Here is a 19927-nt window from a genome sequence, read left to right as displayed (position 1 = left end):
AACAATATAAGGAGCCTCGTGGTTTCTTTCATATATCAGAGAGTCTGGGTTCAGCCAGCTCTTACACACAGAGACAGTGACACAGTTCCATGGGCTGGCTCACTCCCACAGATGCCCACAGCGGCAGCTACAATCCATAGATTATAAATCTGTATCTATATTTAATCTATAAATATGCATGCATGTACCAAACTCCAAACTGAATGTTCTCAAAGGAGGGAGGTTGACTTCAAAAAAGAAAGTTCTTTTTGTATTTTTAGTAAGTAATATCGAAATGCAGAGGTTACAGTTAAGTCTAACTCAAGTTTTTAAAGGTTGTTGTATTTATTGGAGAGGCTGAGAGACAGAGAGAGATTTCCTCACCCTCTAGTTCAACCCCCACATGCCCGTGATGGCTGAGAATGAGCTGAACCCAGAGGCACGAGCTGGGTACGTGGTCTTAGCCTGCTGCCTGGGTGGCCAGAAGGCCCGCATCTCACTCTCCATTCACAGAGAGCTAGAGCCGGGAGCTGGAATCAGGGACTGAGCCCTGATCCCTGGATGCGGGGCCCATGCAAAGGACTGCTAGACTAAACAGCTGCTCCCATGCTAAAGCTAGATGTTTAACTCACAGAACCTTCTGGGGGATTTAAGGTCTCTGTGCTGCAGGTAACCAGAAACACTGACTCAGGGAGGTGAGGTAATAAGGAAATGGATTTCTCAGAAGCATTGCAGCTTTAGTGAATGATGTGCCATTTCCCTCGAGTTCGCTGTTTATCCTTGGGTGGGTCATGAAGCAGATGTAACAGCTCCTTCCCCATTTCCTTAAGAGCATGCCAAGAGTTCCCAGCTGTCCTCTCTGACTTCCCATCCCACCTAACTGGTCAGAGTTAGATCTCAAACTCATTCTCTCTACCAAGGTCAGAAAACATATACTATAATGTACCCTTTAACAACTGCTAAGTGCACAAGGCAGTTGTCTTAGTCATACTCCCAGTGTTACATCAAAGGTTGCTAGGGCTTGACTCAACGGACACGACCCAAAGTCCATCTCTGTTGACCCACTCCCTGCTTCCCCTCCTAGGAAGAAGTGCTGAGACAGCCACTTCGTCTGCTTCTGTGAGTTTGATTATTTTACAAACCTCCAACATGTGCAACCATCCCTTAGGTGGAATCATGCCATTGTCTTTTATGATGGCCAGTGTCACTTACAGGTTCACCTGGGCCACAGCATGTCCCCAGAACTGCCTGTTGCAGAGCTGATCAGACTACTCTCGGTTGTTGAGAACCAGGTTGTGATGTGCTGGGAGGCTATCATGTTTTCTTTCAGTCGTTTGATGACCCTCAGTTGTGTTTTCCACAAATGGTTGAAATTTGTTTTTTTAAATCATTGGGCTTAGAGTTTCCAGAAATTTACTCATTTATCCGTTTACTTTAAAGACAGATGGAGTGGAATTTCTATCCACTAGCTTACTTAACAGATGCCTGCAAAATCCAGAACTCAATCAAACCAAAGCCAGGGCCCAGAAACTCCATCCAGGGCTCCCACATGGCTGTCAGGACTCAACTATTGAGACATCACCTGCTGCCTCCACGTTGCTCATGAGTAGGAAGCTGCTCAGAAGCAGAAGAGCCGCCACTCAAACCAGGCATTCTGGGTCCAGCACAGTAGCCTACTGGCTAAATATTTGCCTTGCATGTGCCAGAATCACCGGTTCGTGTCTTGGATGCTCTACTTCCCATTCAATTTCCTGCTTGTGGCCTGGGAAAGCAGTAGAGGATGGCCCAAAGCCTTGGGACCCTGCACCTGCATGGGAGATCCAGAAGAAGCTCCTGGCTTTGGATTTGCTCGGCTCCAGCCATCGTGGCCACTTGGAGAATGAACTAGCAGATGGAAGATCTCTGTCTCTCCTTCTCTCTGTAAATCTCTTTCCAATAAAAATAAAATAAACCTTAAAAAAAAAACCACAGACATTCTGATATGGGATGAGGGTCTTCCAAGCTGCAGCCTGACCCGCCGCACCGGATGCTCTTGCAGAGGCTAGACCTTCCACGATCCCAGCAACAGGTCTCCCCAGCCCTTCCTTCCTGATTTTTTTGGATGTCACCCATCCTAACATCTCAGCAGGTATGAGGTGAGATCTCATTGTGGCTCGAATCTGCATTTCTCTGATAAGTATTTATGTTGAGCATTTCTTTGTTTATTGGCCACTTGAATTCTTTGCAGTGTGATCTATTCAAATCCTTTGCCTATACTGTAAATTCTTTTGTTACTGAATCATAAGGGCTCTTCATATATTCTGATTATTAACTACCTAGCTGACCCACACGGTTCACATTTTCTCCAATTCTGTACAGGATGCCTCTACACTCTGGTTGTCCTGCTTCTCCTTACGCCATTCACAAGCAAGAGGAGTGGGCTTCCTGGATTGGGAAGGTCACCACCCTCTGAGGGGAATGGTGGCCAGCAGGGGTGGAATCTATCACCCTGGCAAACACAGGTCCCCCTCCCCACCCCCGCCTCAGCATCTCAGCTCATCTCTCCAAGCTAACAGAGAGAAGAGTTTGCTGAAGACCTCCTTAAGATGTTATTCAAAGAGATGGCTGCCAATGGCTGTGATGTGAATGAGAGGGCAGGGCTCAGAACTATGTGCAACCCACCTAGGACTCTCAGAATCTGCTCACAGAGGGACCTCATTCAAGCAGTCATTGAAAACTTCATTTAATTCCAGACTCACTCATTCCTGTTTCTTAAAGTAGAGTTTATAAGGCTTTACAAGCTGTCACATCAAGTTGCTGGGTGGAGATACATGGTCATATAGGGACACGTGTGGGTGCAGGTTTGTAGCCGAGAGTGGGTATGTACAGTGAGGGTATATGTGTTTGTGATTGTGTGGTTGGGCAGGGCTGAAAGGTGTATGTATGAGATTACAGGGAAGGGAGGGTCTGGGTGGGCTTGGTGGGGGATGTAGGAGTGTAAGGGTGCCTGTGAGTCCACAGCAAGTGTGCAATTATGTGGGGTGGGTCAATATTGCACTGTAGCTGATGACGGTTGGGAATAAAGGACAATGGGGAGGGACAGGAAATGTGCAGAGAGAACAAGTGATAGGATTAATCCCCTTTCACAGACTGGTATTTTCTGTACATGCATGTCATATAATACACATATAGGAAACAAGCCCATTGGTAAAGATGTTGCAATTTTTTATTTGTTGCTTGGCTTTTAATTCTGCTAAGGGCAGGGTATTGTTAACATAATATATTTGGATTAACAGGACTCTCCTTTCCTTTTAATGTTCATTGTAAAAATGCAAGTTACAAAATAATCGCAGAAACAAATGCCCATCAACCCTCCAGCCAGTGACAACCTGCCTAACAACTCGTGCTTGAACAACTCCTGTTGGAGCCCACAGCCACGGATGCAGGGACAACCAAAGGCATCACTGCATATTTTTCTCTGTAAAGATCTACGCACTCTAATTTCTTGTTGACACTAGCATAAATTAGTTCCAAACCAGCAATTAATAGTAACTATCAATAATCTCAAACCTTGTCCCAGCAGGTCTAGTTTTAGGAATATGTCTAAGAGAGCCATTTGGTATGTGATCAACATAACCAGGGGATGCTATTCCCGTATGGTTTATTGTGATAAAAAAAAAAAAGTTGGAGACAACCTGGAATGTGTGTCACTGGTTAACTAAAATGTGGAAGGGTCACACATTTAAATGCTCTAGAGGCCTCAAAAATATTGAGTAAGAATAGTTCAATGAAATGAAAACATGTTACTTCAAATATGTAGGATGATAATGTGTTTGTACATCCAATACAGTCTGAAAGGATATAAATCAAAATACTAACAGTTATTTCCTCGGTATGATAGGGAAGCTTTTCCTCTTTATTTGATTTAAAGACTATAATAGACATGTATTTCATTTTTTTTAAGTCTCACATTTGATTATTAAAGATTAACTCCTGGTAAAATACATTTGTAAAGATTAACTCCTGGTAAAATACATGCTTACAAAATTTTGCGGTATTTTATTCAAATTACTTTCAAAATAACTCTAAGCTATGTTCTATCCCCATGGGACAGAGATTTAAACAGGCACAAAAGAAATAGGGACGCTGGGCCCGATGCAATAGCCTATTGACTAAAATCCTCACCTTGCTTGCACCAGGATTCCATATGGACGTCAGTTCTATCTCGGCTGCTCCGCTTCCCACCCAGCTCCTTGACTGTGGCCTGGGAGAGCAGTCGAGGACAGCCCAAGGTCTTGGGACCCTGCACCCTGATGGGAGACCTGAAAGAGGCTTCTGGCTCTGGGCTTCGGATCAGCTCAGCTCTAGCTGTTGTGGCTAACTGGGGAGTGAACCACAGGATGGAAGATCTTTCTGTCTCTCCTTCAGTCTGCAAATCTGACTCTCCAATAAAAAGAAACAAATACATTTTAAACAATGAAATACAGGCATGATGGTGATTTTAACATTTAACGGGTCTTCAGGTAGGGCTTGCTGCATGAGTTCAGACACGCACCTTGTGTGTCTATCACCTTGGTTTTCAGTAAGTTTTTTAAAACTACCTTCTAATATTAACAGTGTTAAACGACCATTCAAAACATTTGCTGGAAGTGGGCTCTCCCCAGCCAGTGCCAATCAGCTCCCACCCCCACCAACGCGAGCACACTTCTCCACGTGTAAAGAGCTCTGTCAGAGAGGCAGCAATTCCTAAGGAACGCCAACTCTTGACTCGCTTGTACACTGAATGCAGTTGCTGTTGGCTACTTTCTACAAGCGCAATCAGAAAATTTCATAGAAGGCCTCACTGGCACGCACCCTGCTGAATCCATTTACAGTTGGTTACTGATTGCCAAGGGTCCAGAGGTCAATGCAATTCCTGGGCTATCAGAGTTGATATTTCCTGCAGCCCTCACTTCCCGACTCCTCCATCTGGCACGCCAGCAAGGACAGCTCTCCGTCAGCATCACCAGCAACTGCCCGCAGGACCTCACCTCGCCATGCAGGTAAGAGAGAGATCTGTAAAACAGCTCATGCTCCACTGCTCCACGCAGCCCAAACGTTCAAGTTCTACTCATCAGGAAAAAAAAGGTCCTAACCCGAGGGAGATGGCCGGCTTGTATTTGAGGCCGAGATTACTTGCTAAGTTTGTTTTTCTAGAATATTTAGATATTTGATGGGTAAGTGCTAAAGTTCAAGAGTGAAGGCTGTAAGAAATATGGTAGAGAAGATTATTTAGGGCCACTTCCTGTTCAGTCTCCTGCTTGTGGTCTGGGAAGCCAGTAGAGGATGGCCCAAAGACCCTGCACCCTCATGGGGTAACCAGAGGAGGCTCCTGGCTCCTGGCTTCAGGTCAACTCAGTTGTGGCCATTTGGGGAGTGAACCAGCAGACAGGAGATCTCTCTTTCTGTCTAGCCTTCTCTCTGTAAATCTGTTCCACTTTTCTAATAAAATGAACTAAATGTTTAAAAAACAAAAGGAAAAGAAAAGTTTTTAACACTGGGTAAGCATGCTATCAATCTCAAGATATCTAAAGGGTATATGAAAATGACAATTTGATTTTGCACTGAGAATATTAGCATAAACCAACAACTTCAGCATCTTAGTTCAGCTCCTCCAAATGCCACTCATTTGCCTAGAGAAAAGACTTGGATTTTTTTCCTATTTTACTCTGAGATAATCATATCTAACTTAAACTTATCCTGGCAAGCTCCACCCACCCTGTATTAATTAAATGGAAGCAGCTTGCTTCATAGTATTTACAGCAAATTCTACAGAGCATGGAAGTTAAATTAAAACTAGAGTGTCTGTAGTCCTGATAACACGTAGGGTTTCCATAAGTTCATGGAAAACATATACATGGGTGTCAAAAATGTTTTGCACCAAAATGTGTCATTTAATTTTATTTATCATGAACTTCTTGTTTTACACTGAGTCTGATTCTCCCATATAGAGGTTTAAGTAAATTGGTCTCAACTGTATGTTAAAATAGCACAGTTGATCTTCTCCTTACCAAAATAAGAATGTCATGAATTGTGGCTTCTCAGACAAAAAAAAAAAAAAAATGCAGACAAGAGGGTCATTCCAAGCTCTTTTCTCAGTTTCACCACTTACTTCCCACTACATGGAAATAAAATAAACTACGAGACATCCTGTTCCTGCGTGGCATTCTCTGACACGGCAGCCTGGCGTACAGGGTTCATCGAATTCCGGCTTTTTTGAAATAGCTGCTCCACCTGGTGCCCAGCAGCCAGGAGCGGGACTCTACTAGTCCTGTTTTCTGCACGCATCCTTAGGCAAGCCCAGGGCTGCCTGGAGTGCAGCGCCAGCACTCAGCATTGTCTTCTCCTGGTTCCCCATGGGGATGGCAACCCGTGAAGGCCGAGACAAGCATGCGTTAGCTTAAACGACAGCGCCAGGTGCATTTACAGTGTGTCAAATAAGTAACTGGCTACCCTGGCATTATCCCTTTCCTTGACGAAGTTACATCATTTCCATTATGCTAGGCATTGTTTAAAATGTTTCGATTTCTAAAACATAGCCTATCCAGGCAGAGATTTTTCTTTAATTACTCCAGTTCATGAACCAATCAAATTGCAGAATGATAGAAGAAAAAAGCTTCCAAAAGAACAGTAGGAAATGGAGACAGTATCTGAGTCAGAAGGCAAATATTTAATCCTGGGGTTACCGCTATGGCTCTGTTGACCACTGACCAAGAGCCAGTCATACAGCCTCAGGATTTTTGCTGGGTTTTTCTTGTTCTGTTTTGTTTTCCACCCTGCAGTGTGGGAGTAAGCTTTGTGCTATGGCTGAGGAGATGGAAGGGGAGACAATTAGAAACCCTTGGTGGGCCAGAGCGCCCTGTCCCCGCCCTCTGGTCGCTGCTGCCTGCTCCCTGGGTAGTGTCTGCCCACAGTTTTCATGGCTGGAATGCACACACGCACAGACTCATCTAGCTGTACGTATACATATTGTCCAGAGCTGCTGGCTGGCTAACTGCAGCCAGGAACAGGAGCATGGGAGTATCTGCCACCTTTGGGAGCTCGGACAACAGACTCATCTTGCTGCCCTGCTCACCCCAGGCCAGCACGGAGAGTGTGTTTTTTGGAGACCCAGGGAGGGCCAGGCAACGCAGACGAGCAGCACGAGCCCTACGGCCCCCATGAGATGAAGCCAGAGGCTCTCATTTCACAGCCTCAGGAGCCCCAGGTGATAGCTATCGACAGCACAGGTGACCACGCCCCCTCGTGGCAAAAACAGTCCTTGACCAGCTGGGGCCACTTAAAACACACACACTCTGCAGCAATCAGTGATGGCAGTTTTACCTTCCCTTGAAAAAAATAACGATGAGCTACTGCTCTGGGCAGTAGGAGAGAAAGGCTATTCCCAAGATTCTTGTCTTTATGCTCATGCCTCACAAAATCCTCATAAGACAGGTGTACAATTTCTAGTTGCCCGTTGTTATCAACGCTCCTATCTGCAGAGGCGAGTTTCTAAGCGACAGGTCTGCACATCATGAGGCATCACACCCAGGGAGAACTAAAAGCTTTGAGGCTTTCAAAGCGCCAAGCGCCACTGCTCATTTTCCAGATATGTGCGAGCTTGGTTCATGCAGCCACAGAAACTGGAGGCAAAGAAACTGCAGTCTTTAGCCACAAGCGATCTTAAACCACTTACCTGAAGAGGAAGTTCCACCTTCTGGGACTTTCTCTGTTGACATCAGCATTTCCCCAGGGACAAAGGAGTGTCCACACTGGCTTGCGAAGGGCTCTGCTCTGAAAGACAAAGGCGCACACTGTCACCGCTGTAACCGGGTGGGCTGTGCGCTTCCCCCTGGCCAAGTCAGCCCTGTCAGAGCTTGGCCCATACAGTTCCCCTCCTCACGGCTACTGAGCAGCACCATTGTCAGAGCACCTGATTGCAAGGTATCTGTGGCACCAGCATGGTGGCATCTAACTGGCAGAGCTGCCACCCAGGCCACTGTGGCCACGTGGGGATTGAACCAGTGGGTTCTTGTGTTCTCTCTGTCTCTCCCACTCTGCCTTTCAAACAAGCTAGTAAATCTTGAAACACTTTCAGAAGTCATCAGTTTTTTGGGATACAACCAGGCTTCATCTGTTCCCCATAAACTTCCTAGGGTTTTCTCTGTAACTCACGCTGCTGTCACAATCCTCCGTCCCTGTGTGAGGATGTGTCATGCTGTGTTTTCTATGATGCAGTAAATTGTTAGTGGATCACAAACGAATTGGCCTCTGTGGTTTGCTTTCCTGGAACACCCATATGTGAAACTCAGACATCAGAAGTCAAAACCTGGTGTTTAACCTCAGTAAAGTTATTTATAAATCGACGCCATCATCTGTTCAGTAATGACAACTGCGTTAACAGGTGCTTCCAGTGGAACACTAAAAGGGAGCACTTTGGATGGCAGCTGGCATCTTCGAAGACGCTAGTAAAAATTTCTCTCTCTTCACCTCTACCCCACCCACTGGAACGAACATTAAATCTGTGAAGGAAAACCACAGCTCCTATTTGTACCCAGCCCTTTTCGGGGCCTTGCCATTTTCCTGAATGTTTTAGATTCCTTGGGCGCTTATGACTAAAAGGATCCACCTACACAAACAAGTCTTGAAAGACAGTCTGGCCACAGAGTTTGTCACTGTGCCGTGTGAAAGGGAGACGGACAAGCCAGGGTCTCTCCAGGGTCTCCTGGTCTGATGACCATCCTGGCCAGGGGGTGGATGCTGGTGAGGTCACCCCATACAGAGTCCCATCCCCAGAGGCCATTGTTCCTTAGGGTGACTCAGCCACTAGTGTCTGTACACAGATCATCTGATTAACTGCTACATCCCCTGAGTCATGCAGGCATCCTGGTGCAGTTTCTAGGAGGGGCTGGCAAACGAATGCCCACAGTCCAAGCTGGCCCTTCCCCTGTTTTTGTCTACCCAGGAGCTAAAGAAGGTGCCTAAACTATAGATACAACAGAAATAAAGAATAATGTTGACCTATGACAGTTATTTGAAATTCAGATTTGTGGTCACAAGCCATAGGGTTTCTCTAAGTATGGCCAATGGATACTCAGTTGCAAAAATACTCCACAGGGCCTCCACCTCCACCCACCTGGTCCTTTGCAGAGCTTGCTGCCCTCTGTGCTGGGCAGGGCTTGCACACCCTAGTGCCAGGCTGCTCTGTGGGAACACCCTCTGCTCCTCCGTGCCCATTCTGCAGTGAGGATGACCCCAGCTCCTGAGTTTTTGTGGAAACGCCGTAAAATGTTCCGAAGAGGGCCTGGCACATATAGATTTTTTTTAACATTTATGTTGAAATTAGCTGCCATATTTTTTTCATAAAGCAAAGCAGAAGCTGCCTTTCAAATTTTTGACTTGCAACTAAGACGACAGTCGGCACAGCCTCTTATCCACTGCACTGAGGCGGGAGAGCTTTTTTTTTTCCTGTGTTCTGCTTTTCCTCCCAACTGGAGTCTTAAGAGAGCTTCCTCTCAACTTCGCGTTCAGCCCTGGCGTCGGGGCCTTGGAAGCAGGTACCAATACGGAGGCCGGGGTGGACCCATTCCTAGTCCACCTGAACGCTGGCCCCGGGATTGGCAGGCACTAATCCACTGTGGAATCCCTCAGAGACCAGGCAAGGCAGCCTCCATTCCTGAGAGACAACAGGTGCTGGGATTCGGATTCAGGGTTTGTGTGGGCATCCGGAGAGCAAGCTTGTTCAGGAGGCCGCAGGGAAGAGGACAATGACGAACCCAGACGACTGAGAAGCGGAGCCCGAGACGGAACAGCACACTGGCAGGTGCCCTGGCAGCGTGGCTGAAACGCCACAGACACACAAACCAAAGGCAGAGTCTCTTCAGCCCGACACACGGGCGAAAAGCAATGAGGAGCTTCTCAGGGCCCACCGCGGCAGCAGCGCGCTGAGTTTTTGCCTAACTTTCTTCTTGAGGGAATGTTCTGCTTCAACCACCCAGGCTGCAAGTTGTTTTCCTGACACGGGCTGGGCCAGGCTGCCCGGCCCGGGAAATGCCCCCTTGCTCCTCAGGGCGCGTCCGGCCCACACCCAGCTGAGCCCACAGACCAGCAGCCCCTGGCGGGGACGGGCGCTCTGGTCTCTTGGTGACAGCCAGCCACACCCTCCTGGCACGCAGGCCGAAGGTCCCTTTCCGTTTCCCCGAGGACACTTTTCACCCGGGAGCCGTCCTCCCCTCAAGTCCCACACTAGACAGCGCTTCTCCACAGGCAATAGTGCCGGCCGGGAGCCAATAGGAAGTACAAGCGGAGGTCCCCGGCGCACTGGAATGTGCCATCTCGGTGGAGGGAGGACAGGCGCCACCAGACACCACCTGGCGCGTCGCGGGTCACCGACGGGTGCCCGCCGGCGCCCAGTCTCAGCACCGAGAACGTCCAGGCTGGCGGGTGCCCAGGGCCCGGGAGCCGAGGCCCCGGCGGCCCCGGGACAGAGAGGCGACTCCTCAGCGCGACTCCCCCGCAGGCCCGGGTGGTGCGCTCCAGGGCGGCCCCGCGCCGCGGGGCGGGGAGGCTGGGCGCGCTGGGCGGCGGTGGCGCATTCTGCACCATGGCGTACCCCGGGCACCCTGGCGTCGGCGGCGGGTACTACTCAGGCGGGGTAAGTGCCACCGGCGGGCTGGGGCGCCGTCCAGAGCCACCTGAGGGGCGCTGCCGGGAGCCTGGCAGGAAGTGCAGTGGTCAGTGCCTGGACGACGCTGCTGGGCGGCTCCCAGGGCTTCCACAGACCCCGGACGCGCTCCCATCCTCTGCGCACTCCCTTCCTGGTGGCAGGTCCCCGCGACTGGACTGCTTTCAGTGGCTCCCTTCTTCCCTCTGTCCCTGTCCTTCCAGGCGCTAGGGGACGGGCAACTAGAACTCCGACCCTGGGGGGTCTTGGATACCAGAAGGCAGGAAAAGCTGTAAACTGGGTGTTGGCTTCTTCTTCCCCTTTCCTGTCGGTTCCTCTTAGCCCCGCAGCCACATCAGCCATTTTACTCTAGAAAAGCCTCCCCTAGGGCTCGGCAGCGTGGCCTAGTGGCTAAGGTCCTCGCCTTGATCCCATGTGGCCGCTGGTTCTAATCCCAGCAGCTCCACTTCCTCTCTATCTCTCCTCATCTCAGTATATCTGACTTTGTAATAAAAATAAAATAAAGAAAGAAAAGCCTCCCCTGGTATCCACTCTACTCCAGGTCCAATAGAGTAGCAAGGGTACCTCGTGAGTTCACGAGGAAGGCGGCCCAGCCGGGGTGGCATGGGGGGTCCCAGTCTCAGGGATGAGCCTCACACAAGCGCCCCAGAGCCTGCCCCAGAGCTATGTGAAATCTAAAACCTGTTGGCAGGACCCCGTCCCTGAGTCCACCTGCAGCCCCAGGTACAGGAAGGTTTCTGAGATAACTTAGTGTGGCTCAGGGAGTTACCTTTTTGGATTATGATGGGATGCTAGCAGACGGGAGGGGTGGGAAGTTTCAGAGGGCCCAGTTGCGGGGCAGCCGGCAGGTGGGCACAGCCTGGCTTTGCCTAAAAGCCTGTGCTGAGGGCTTAAGAGTGCCGGGCTGGGCGAGTGATGCCTGTGTTTGTGCCCGCAGTACGGAGGTGCCCCCGGAGGACCCTCGTTTCCTGGACAAGCGCAGGACCCGCTGTACGGTTACTTCGCTGCGGTGGCTGGACAGGTTTGCCTTCCCCTTGACTCTTCCTTTTGCAAGTCAGAATTTGCAGGAGTTAGCTTTGCATACAGTGAACAACAGCAACAAAATCCTAAAATCCTTCTAGAAATACATCCCTTCCCTCCTCCATTAGGCCTTTATTTCAAAATATTCTGAACAACTTAAGAAAATGGACACTTCCCTTGCATTGAATTTGACTGTGGGTGGCATTTACTGCCTAATGGAATAGGTAGGTAGGTTAAAAACCCACCACCTTCCCAATAAGGAAGATGATCCTCCTCTCAGTATCAGGAGAACTTTGTGCAGCCAGGCGATGTCACTAGGCCAGCCCTGCCGTGTCTATATTTGGTGTGGTGACCTGTTGACCCAGAGACAGGACCGAGGTCAGATCCCTGGGTCCTTTTGCTTCTGTAGGCTGGGCCACAGCAGCCGGCTTGCCCTGCAGGAGTTTCCAGCTCAGGGGGCTGTTGGGTGTAGCAGGTGGATACACTGTTGTAAGGCTGCCATGCCCGGAGGGACTACTTGTATTTCTGAGTTCAACCCAGCCTTCTTGTGATCAAAAACTAGAGACTGTGGAAACTGAAGGGGAAGATGCTACAGAATGTTCCAGATAAAAAGCAGGACCACCTTTTAGAGTAGCACTCTAAGAAATGCAGCTGGAGAGTTTGAATGGAAAATTCAGTCTCAAATGAGAAGGCTCTCACCCTAAGTATCTGCTCCATCTGTTATCGATCTGTGTCTTTGAAACCACGAGTCGAGGCCAAGCTCTCCACCATCCTCCTTCAATGGCCCCGGTCGCAGCCTGAAAGTGACTCCATCTCCTAGCCTTTCAGCAGCCCGGCCTGGGTTCACAGTTCAGTTGCCTCCGAGTTGTCGGCTGCTCCTTGGTCACGGGGCTGAAAATACCTGAAGATTTGAGCATTTTATTTGAAACCCCTGCAAACAGCATCTATTTAGTTCTGACCTGACTCGTTTGGAGCAAGCCTATTGTGTCCAGATGGCTGCTCTGTGCCTGCTCTCTCCCCCACCAGAGACAGAGAGAGAGAAGAGTAAGGTTTTTAAGCAGCTCACCCTTTGGGGTACAAGTCACCCTGTTGCGTTGGGTGCCGATCTGCATGTGTGATGCCCTCTCTGTCGCTGTCCACAGGATGGGCAGATCGATGCTGACGAGCTGCAGAGGTGTCTGACGCAGTCGGGCATCGCCGGTGGATACAAACGTGAGTGGACCGACCCCGTGTTTCTGTGCAGACACACCTCGTGTGTGTCACTGTTTGGTGTGATTACAGACTGCGGGGACTTGATCCAGCCAGGTGTGGAGTTTCAGGGGAGATGTGGGTAGTTGATTTGGAAGGTTCCCGACCAGTCATTCCATGTCCATTGATTGGCCGCTTGGGTTTGAAGATCATGTGTGTCCCAACCACTGAAGGCCTTCGGGCACTGCCTCTGACGTCCCTCAGCATGGGGCAGGTGTTGAGGTAAAATCCACCAGGCCACCTGCTGGGCATGGCAGCAGCTCACAGTGCTTTGCGGGGTCAAGAGCTTACTCTGTTCCAAGCTTGGTGGCACTCAGGTGCTGAACGGCCAGGCCTATGCCCCTAACCTTGGAGCCCCCAGGCGTACTGCTGGCACGGGTGCTTGCTGTGACACCTCTAGGCCCCTGCTGTCCTCATCCCACTGAAAGAGAAGGTGGAGAAGGCCACATCGGTCCTTTCCCTGGCCACCTTGCGTGTGAGGCATCACTCAGTGCCTCAGGTGGGATCTCACAGGTGGGATCTCGGCAGGTGGGGTCTGCTGCCCTCAAACATCCAACCGGAGCCCTGATTTCCTGGTAGGCTGTCAGTTACCACGCTCACACCTGAGATGTCGCAGTGACAGCTGACGTTACTGGAGGGTTTCCAAAGGCCGTGTTTACCAGATGGCTGTTGTGAGTTGTGTGTGAGTTTCTGTTTTATTTAATGTGACTTTAGTTTCCTGTTCCTGTCTGCTCTTTGGGGAAGATTAACACAGAAGAAGAACCTTTGTAGCATGTGTCATTTAATCTTATCCTGAACAAAAGAAGCACTTGATAAACTGAGACGACTTTTTTTTTTTTTTACTGTTGCAGACAGTATATTGAAGTTGTCCATTGCTAAGTTGTCTATAGGTAGTCGGTTACCTCCGTGGTCCCCAGGCCTGAGGAAGGGCTCTCTGTAAAGCGCTGCTCTAAGGCCATCATAAGGTGTGCCTTTCTCCAGTGAGGCTGTCGGAAGGCGTGCTTTCAGGGGCTAAGCAGCCAAGCTCTCCCCTGTGAAGGGAGCTTCTGGGGAACCACAAAAGGAGAGCAGCTCAGCCACAAAACGTGCATGGCCGTGCAGTGGTACAGCTGGGTGGCAGAGCAACCACACATAGATCCAACTCTGGTTACAGAACAGGAGGCAGAAGTTGCCTCACAGCCTCCTTGCAAAACTGCATGTCAGCCAGACAATGGCCGGGGTCCTGTGGCTGCCAAGCTGTCCAGCCAAAGCCTGGGAAAGAACCAGCATGCTGGGCCCTGTGGAGGTCCAGGGCGAGACCAGACTGCCACCCGTCACGTGATTCCAGCTGAACCCCCGCTGCTCCCCTATGAGCAGGTTCACCTGGGGATCTAGTTATTACTCGGGGTAAATTTTGTTGGCGGCGATTCTGTAGCCTGTGCCACTTTCCAGGTGTTGCTGCTACAGCTGGCCTAGCCGAGAATGGAAGGAGTGGAAGGTTGGTCTCAACCTTGGTTACTGCTGAAATCAGCCAAGACGCTTTTCAGAGATACTATGTCTGAGGCTCCACTCGGAAACCCAGATGTGATTGGTCTGTGGTGCAACTCAGTTATCCAGATGTTTTTAACACTTGCCGGTGGTCCTGAGATGAGCCAAGGTTGAGAAGCCCCTGGAGATGAGAGGAGTTCACCTCTATTGTGTGACAGTGAGGCTGTTTTCCTGAAGTATGGGAAACTGCTGCGACCTTCGCAACCCATCCCCTGTGGGCCACTTGGAGCTTGAGGGTCCCACATGGAAATAGGCCCCCTTCTGCTAATTCTGTAAAGGATATGCCAAACAGAGGGCTCTCTTGGGTGTGAAAAACCTGTGGTGCGTGCTGCTTAGAAACATCACAGTAATAAAAGCTAGCTCAGTTGTGTTTTATGATTTCCATTTGGTTAGAGGAAGCTAAAAAAAACTGAAGCTAGAACTACACAAAATGTTTCTGGAACAAGCAGCTTAGCCTGGTGGTTAAGATGCCCACATTCCCCATGGGTGGGGCTGGGTGCCATTCCTGGCTCCAGCTCCTGACTCCAGTCTCTTGCCAACAAAGATCCTGGTAAGTATTGGTGATGACTCAAGTCATTGGGGTCATGTCACCCATTTGGAAAACCTTACATGAGTTCGCAGCTCGTGGCTCGAGCTCTAGGCATTTCAGGAGTGCACCAGGGGCAAAAGTACCCTCTGCCTTGCCACCTACCCTCTCTCCAAGTGTGTGTGTGAACTGAGCAGCTTTCAGGGCCTTGCCCGCATGACCTGGTCACTTCTGCTTTCTGGCTTCACAGCTTGCTTTGTCCCTGCGCATTGTGTCCTCCAAGTCCTGGGTTCCCGTCAGGCAGTGTGTTGTTAGGGTGCGTGAGTTTGTTTTCCCCTCCTGATGTTTAGGTGGGTGACTCGGGTGTATGTCCTGGTTTGGTGGCAGCAGGGAGGTTTGAGAATGTCCAGGGAGAACTCTCAGGGGATTCGGCAACAGTGAGGGCGTCTGGGCTCTGCCCACTCCTGAGCCATCCAGGGTCTTAACGCAGAACAGCCTGTGCAACACGCAGCACCCACAAGCATTCTCTGCTCTCCCATGCAGTGTAAGCTTTGTGTGTATAGAGGCCTGGGACTCAGAGATAGCAGGGTACCACCCAGGACCACACGGTAAATAAAACAGAAAAAAACAAAGTGCCTGTTTAATTCACTAAAATTGAATTTGCTTTCTAGAAGGAATTGGTTTTAATTGCCCAGAAATTGCACTTGTATAAATTTAACCCTGTATACACTGAGTAGTGTGTAAAGGCATATAAATGACATTCCTGATTAATTTGAATGTACTCAGTAGAGTGTGAAATTTTGAGGCCGTGTTAATGTCTTGGTGTCCTTTTCTTGATTTAACAGCTTTCAACCTGGAGACTTGTCGACTTATGGTCTCGATGCTGGATGTATCCTTCACTTTGATTGTGGCCTAGATAAGTGTGTCTTTACAAACCATTTCCTTCTTGAGTTTATTTCACAGATAATATGCAGTGAAGCTAAAGTGACAAGTGAATACTCAAAAGCTTCGTGAAGTGATTCACTTTCGGGATGTGATCTGCTGTGAATAAAGAAGAAGGCAGGGAAGCTGAGTAAATAGACTGTTGCTCATTCAAGGAAATAGAGAAGTACAGGGGTACTTTTGGAAGTTCATAGAAAATACATATTATGAAAAAGTATACATCAATTTCAAAATTTTCTTGCACCAAAATCATCTTTGAATTTGATTTCCTAAGAAGTTTTGGAAGCTCCTTCCTATAGACAGGCAGGTCCTGACACCTGGTCCTCAAGTGATGGACTTTTTCACATCCAAGGTGTTGGACTATTTCACCAATGTTGACCTCATGATGCCTGCCCCCCTTACTTCATTTTCCAAATGTGAGTAGTCAACAGTTTAACAAGGGACATCTGAACCAAAGATGGCTCGACAGAAGGCAGGATGGTGCAGCTTGGGCACCCCGTCTGGGGACATGTGGCTCACCATGATCATCTATTCTCTTTTGCCCACAGCTATTGTAGCTACTCGGGGCTCCTCCTCCATGGGCCCTTTCTGTCAAGTCTTTTTCTTTATCAGCAATTTATTAGCATATCAAGAAACATCCACATTTACTTTTTTTGTTGTTGTTGCTGTTTTGTGTGTGTGTGTGTGTTTCGCCATTTTACCAGAAAGAACACTGATTTGCAAGCTCTCAGTACAAAGTTGTGTGATCACAGAGCTATGATCCTTGATTCCCATTCAGAGAGATATGTCTGGCACCATGGGTTTCAGTGAATTTAAAGAGCTCTGGGCCGTGCTGAATGGCTGGAGACAGCACTTCATGAGTTCCGACACCGATCGGAGCGGGACAGTGGAGCCACAGGAGCTACATAAGGCCCTGACAGCAATGGGTATGTATTGCCGACCAGACACACAGCGAGCAGAAACAGCTGGTGGCCTGGCGGCGGGAGCAGAGCAGTCCTTCCCTGGGACCCGGGAGATCTCGGGAGTTTCTGTTTTGGGGTCTCAGCCTCAGTGCTCTTGGAGACAGTTTGGGTGTTTTTGTCAGTGGGTGTGCGTCCTCATAACCGAGATGAGTTCCGCACTTGGGAAACTGGCCTTGAGTCATGTGTCATGGTCCTGTTTGTTGCAGTCCTTGAACTCTTCCGCTGGGCGCCTTTTCTCCCTTTCAGGATTTAGGCTGAGCCCGCAGGCCGTGAATGCCATTGCCAAGCGGTACAGCACCCACGGCAAGATCACCTTCGATGACTACATCGCCTGCTGCGTCAAGCTGAGGGCTCTCACAGGTGCGTTCTGGGCCGCTCCTCACCACCAGGTGCCCATGAGACCTGCGTTTCTCGTGGCTCTGCCTGGTGGTTCTCCTCCTTTAGGTTTTTAATATTGTTGTTAGGTGTGCCCAACCAATGCATTTTGGGGGAATTTAGGATTTTTAAGTATTATGCCTCTAAAATAGCATTCAGTAAATTTTATTAAAATATTTCAAAACGTAACTAGCTCACATGCAAAATTAACATAAATCCTCATTTGGACAGAACTGAAAATGATAGGATACTTCATCACAGCATGTTTGTCGTATTATTGACCCTAGGTTCCAATTTTCTTGTTGAGCAGTATCTAAATTATTACAAAGTCTGAAAGTCCATATTCCATATTTTCCATATTCCAAATTCTGCAGTTCAGTAACGGCCTTAGAATTTACATAGCTTTAACTGACTCTGTAGTGAGATAGTTTTTTTTCAGTTGCAACTTGAAAAAGACAGCTGGCCATGCCCTGCTCATTGTATCACTTGGCTATGTATTGAAACCTTTCATGCTCATGTAATTGTCTTTGCCTTGGTCTTTGCTTCCTATTGCCTGTTTGTACAATGTAAATGTGGCTGCAGTTAGAATCCAACTTGATGAACTATTATGATTTTAGCAAAGTTATATATAGAAGAGTCACAAATGTCATTGTGTTGTTTTACAGATAGCTTTCGAAGACGGGACACTGGGCAGCAAGGAGTTGTGAATTTTCCTTATGATGATGTAAGTCAAGCAGATGGGTAAGACTGATGCCCAGCCAATGGGCAAGCCTCTAATGATGGCTGCTCATGAACGAAGCCAGAGAAATCAAGGCTTAAGCGATCAGGAATTACCATGCAACATTTGTTAATTTCACAGTTTATTCATCTTGGCAATAGCTAAGCTATGTCTGATTGGCATTGGAAGATCTGGGTTTTGACTAGCTGGGGGAGGGCCAGCTGCTCTGTTTCTGTGCACATAGAAGCTACATTAAGGATATGATGTCAAAAAGGCAAATTTTTGTGAGAATAATCTTTGAAGCTGCTTCTTTAGAGTTGAGGGGTAAAACTGATACAGCAGCATACACTTGTATTTGTATTTGTTGGAAAGCAGCTGTGACTGTGACCATTCCTGGAATGCTGGTGTCTGGAATTTAGTAAATCCTTTATTGTTTGCATAGTTGCATCCTATGTAAGTTTTGCTGTGAGAAACCAATTGGATTATCTGTTCCACTGCTTTGCTACAATATGAACCTTCCCACCCTTCATGTGCTCCCATGTTAGGAAGTTGTGGGGTTTGGGGGAAGGTACAGTGTCAGCTGCCCTCACGTTCGGCTCTACAGTGTAACTCTGAGTCTTCTCTTGCAGTTCATTCAGTGTGTCATGAGTGTGTAAACCAGAAGCTGGGTCAGCGATTCCACGTCCCATCTGGAGCTCACCCTGGGCTTACTCCTGACCTTCAGTAACCTGTATGAACTTACCTAACAGCTGTACTGAACCGCTGTTACTTTGTGTGTAGTTTTGATAATAAAGTCTTTGCAGCTTTAGAAGATCCGTCTTACTGCACCATTTAGAACTTCCTGGAGCCATGACTAGTCACAAATTTTCCTGCCCAATCTTTGCTATCAATTTTCGTTTGCAGCATGTGGATGGCCCACTATATATTTTTCACATTGTCACAGAGAAGAACCTCTGTGGTCTTTCCTAAAGGAGCTTCGGTGTAACATGGAGTGTGGAGTATTCTGCTGCCGGTGGTTTAGGCCCAGATGAATGCAAAAGATGCATAATTCAAATAAAGCTTCACGAAGTAGAAATGCAGCTCAGGCTCTGAGACGTCTAGATATCATGGTGACTTCACGAGTGATTAGTTGTTGCTTCTAAATCCTGTTTGAGGGGTGAGCATTGTAGTGACCCCCACATTCCACATGGAGGTGTTGCTTCTGATGCGGCTTTCTTGTGCTGCATCCTGGGAGGCAGCAGGTGATGGCTCAAGTGCTTGGGCCTCTGCCACCCATTGGGACATTCAGACGGAGCTCCTGGCTGCTGGCTTTGACCTGGGCCAGCCCCTGTTGCTGCAAACAGCGAGGGAGTCAACCTATGGATGAAAGATACCCCTCTCTTCCTCTCTCCCTTCAAATATGTGAAAATAAATAAATATTGAAAACAAACCCTACTTGATTCTTTGACAAATACTGTCGGTACCAATGTTCCCTGCGTCTTATAAATCCTGTACATTATAAGCTTAAAATTTAAAGACAGTGGACAGAAAAACACTAAGAGAAAAACAGGAAAATATTAACTATTGCTAATTTTGGCTAATGGGATTCCAGTTGTCCTCATTCTCTTATACATCTCTGTGTTTTCCAAGTCTTCTGTGACACCATGATTCTATAGGTGTTCTTTTGAAATGCTAATTTTTAAAAAATAAGTGGCAATTCAATTTGGATAAGCCATATTTTCATGTTTTAAAAAGTAAACAGCAAAATCCCCTGGGAGTCAGGGTCCTGAATTTTTTTTCTTTCTGCTGCTACTTGTTCAAATGTTTTTCTAATGAGAAGATAATATATTTCTAATGGAAATTAACATTTTTTGAAAGACACAAGAAGCCCCCATCCACTGGTTCACAGCCATACTGTTTATAACTGGCACTGGGCCAGGCTGAAGCTGGGAGTCATGAACATAGTCCAG

General features: G+C 48.2%; 1 protein-coding gene across 2 annotated transcripts; it reads left to right on the top strand.

The window, feature by feature from the left end:
* The first annotated feature begins 4871 nt into the window (after positions 1-4871).
* SRI (sorcin) lies at positions 4872-18883 on the top strand. 2 transcript variants are annotated; one of them, XM_058678085.1, is made up of 8 exons: positions 4872-5000; positions 11598-11681; positions 12823-12892; positions 15827-15870; positions 16702-16849; positions 17132-17245; positions 17926-17984; positions 18608-18883. In XM_058678085.1, exons 1-8 carry the CDS (start codon positions 4995-4997, stop codon positions 18632-18634), a joined length of 552 nt encoding a protein of 183 aa, XP_058534068.1. In that variant the 5' UTR covers positions 4872-4994; the 3' UTR covers positions 18635-18883. The 2 variants fall into 2 exon arrangements, with proteins under 2 accessions (XP_058534068.1, XP_004582342.1); XM_004582285.3 differs by lacking the exon at positions 4872-5000 and adding an exon at positions 10485-10630.
* Positions 18884-19927: the final 1044 nt, after the last annotated feature.

The sequence above is a fragment of the Ochotona princeps genome, chromosome 20, assembly GCF_030435755.1.
Source record: "Ochotona princeps isolate mOchPri1 chromosome 20, mOchPri1.hap1, whole genome shotgun sequence".
NCBI classification, from domain to species: domain Eukaryota; kingdom Metazoa; phylum Chordata; class Mammalia; order Lagomorpha; family Ochotonidae; genus Ochotona; species Ochotona princeps.
This window is presented reverse-complemented; position numbering and strand designations above follow the sequence as displayed.

Excerpts from the sequence above, each read along its gene's own strand:
- SRI (XM_004582285.3), top strand. The coding sequence starts at position 10,580 with ATGGCGTACCCCGGGCACCCTGGCGTCGGCGGCGGGTACTACTCAGGC. Across the intron at positions 11,682-12,822 it reads TCGCTGCGGTGGCTGGACAG|GATGGGCAGATCGATGCTGA; the intron begins GTTTGCCTTCCC and ends CGCTGTCCACAG. Across the intron at positions 16,850-17,131 it reads TAAGGCCCTGACAGCAATGG|GATTTAGGCTGAGCCCGCAG; the intron begins GTATGTATTGCC and ends TCTCCCTTTCAG.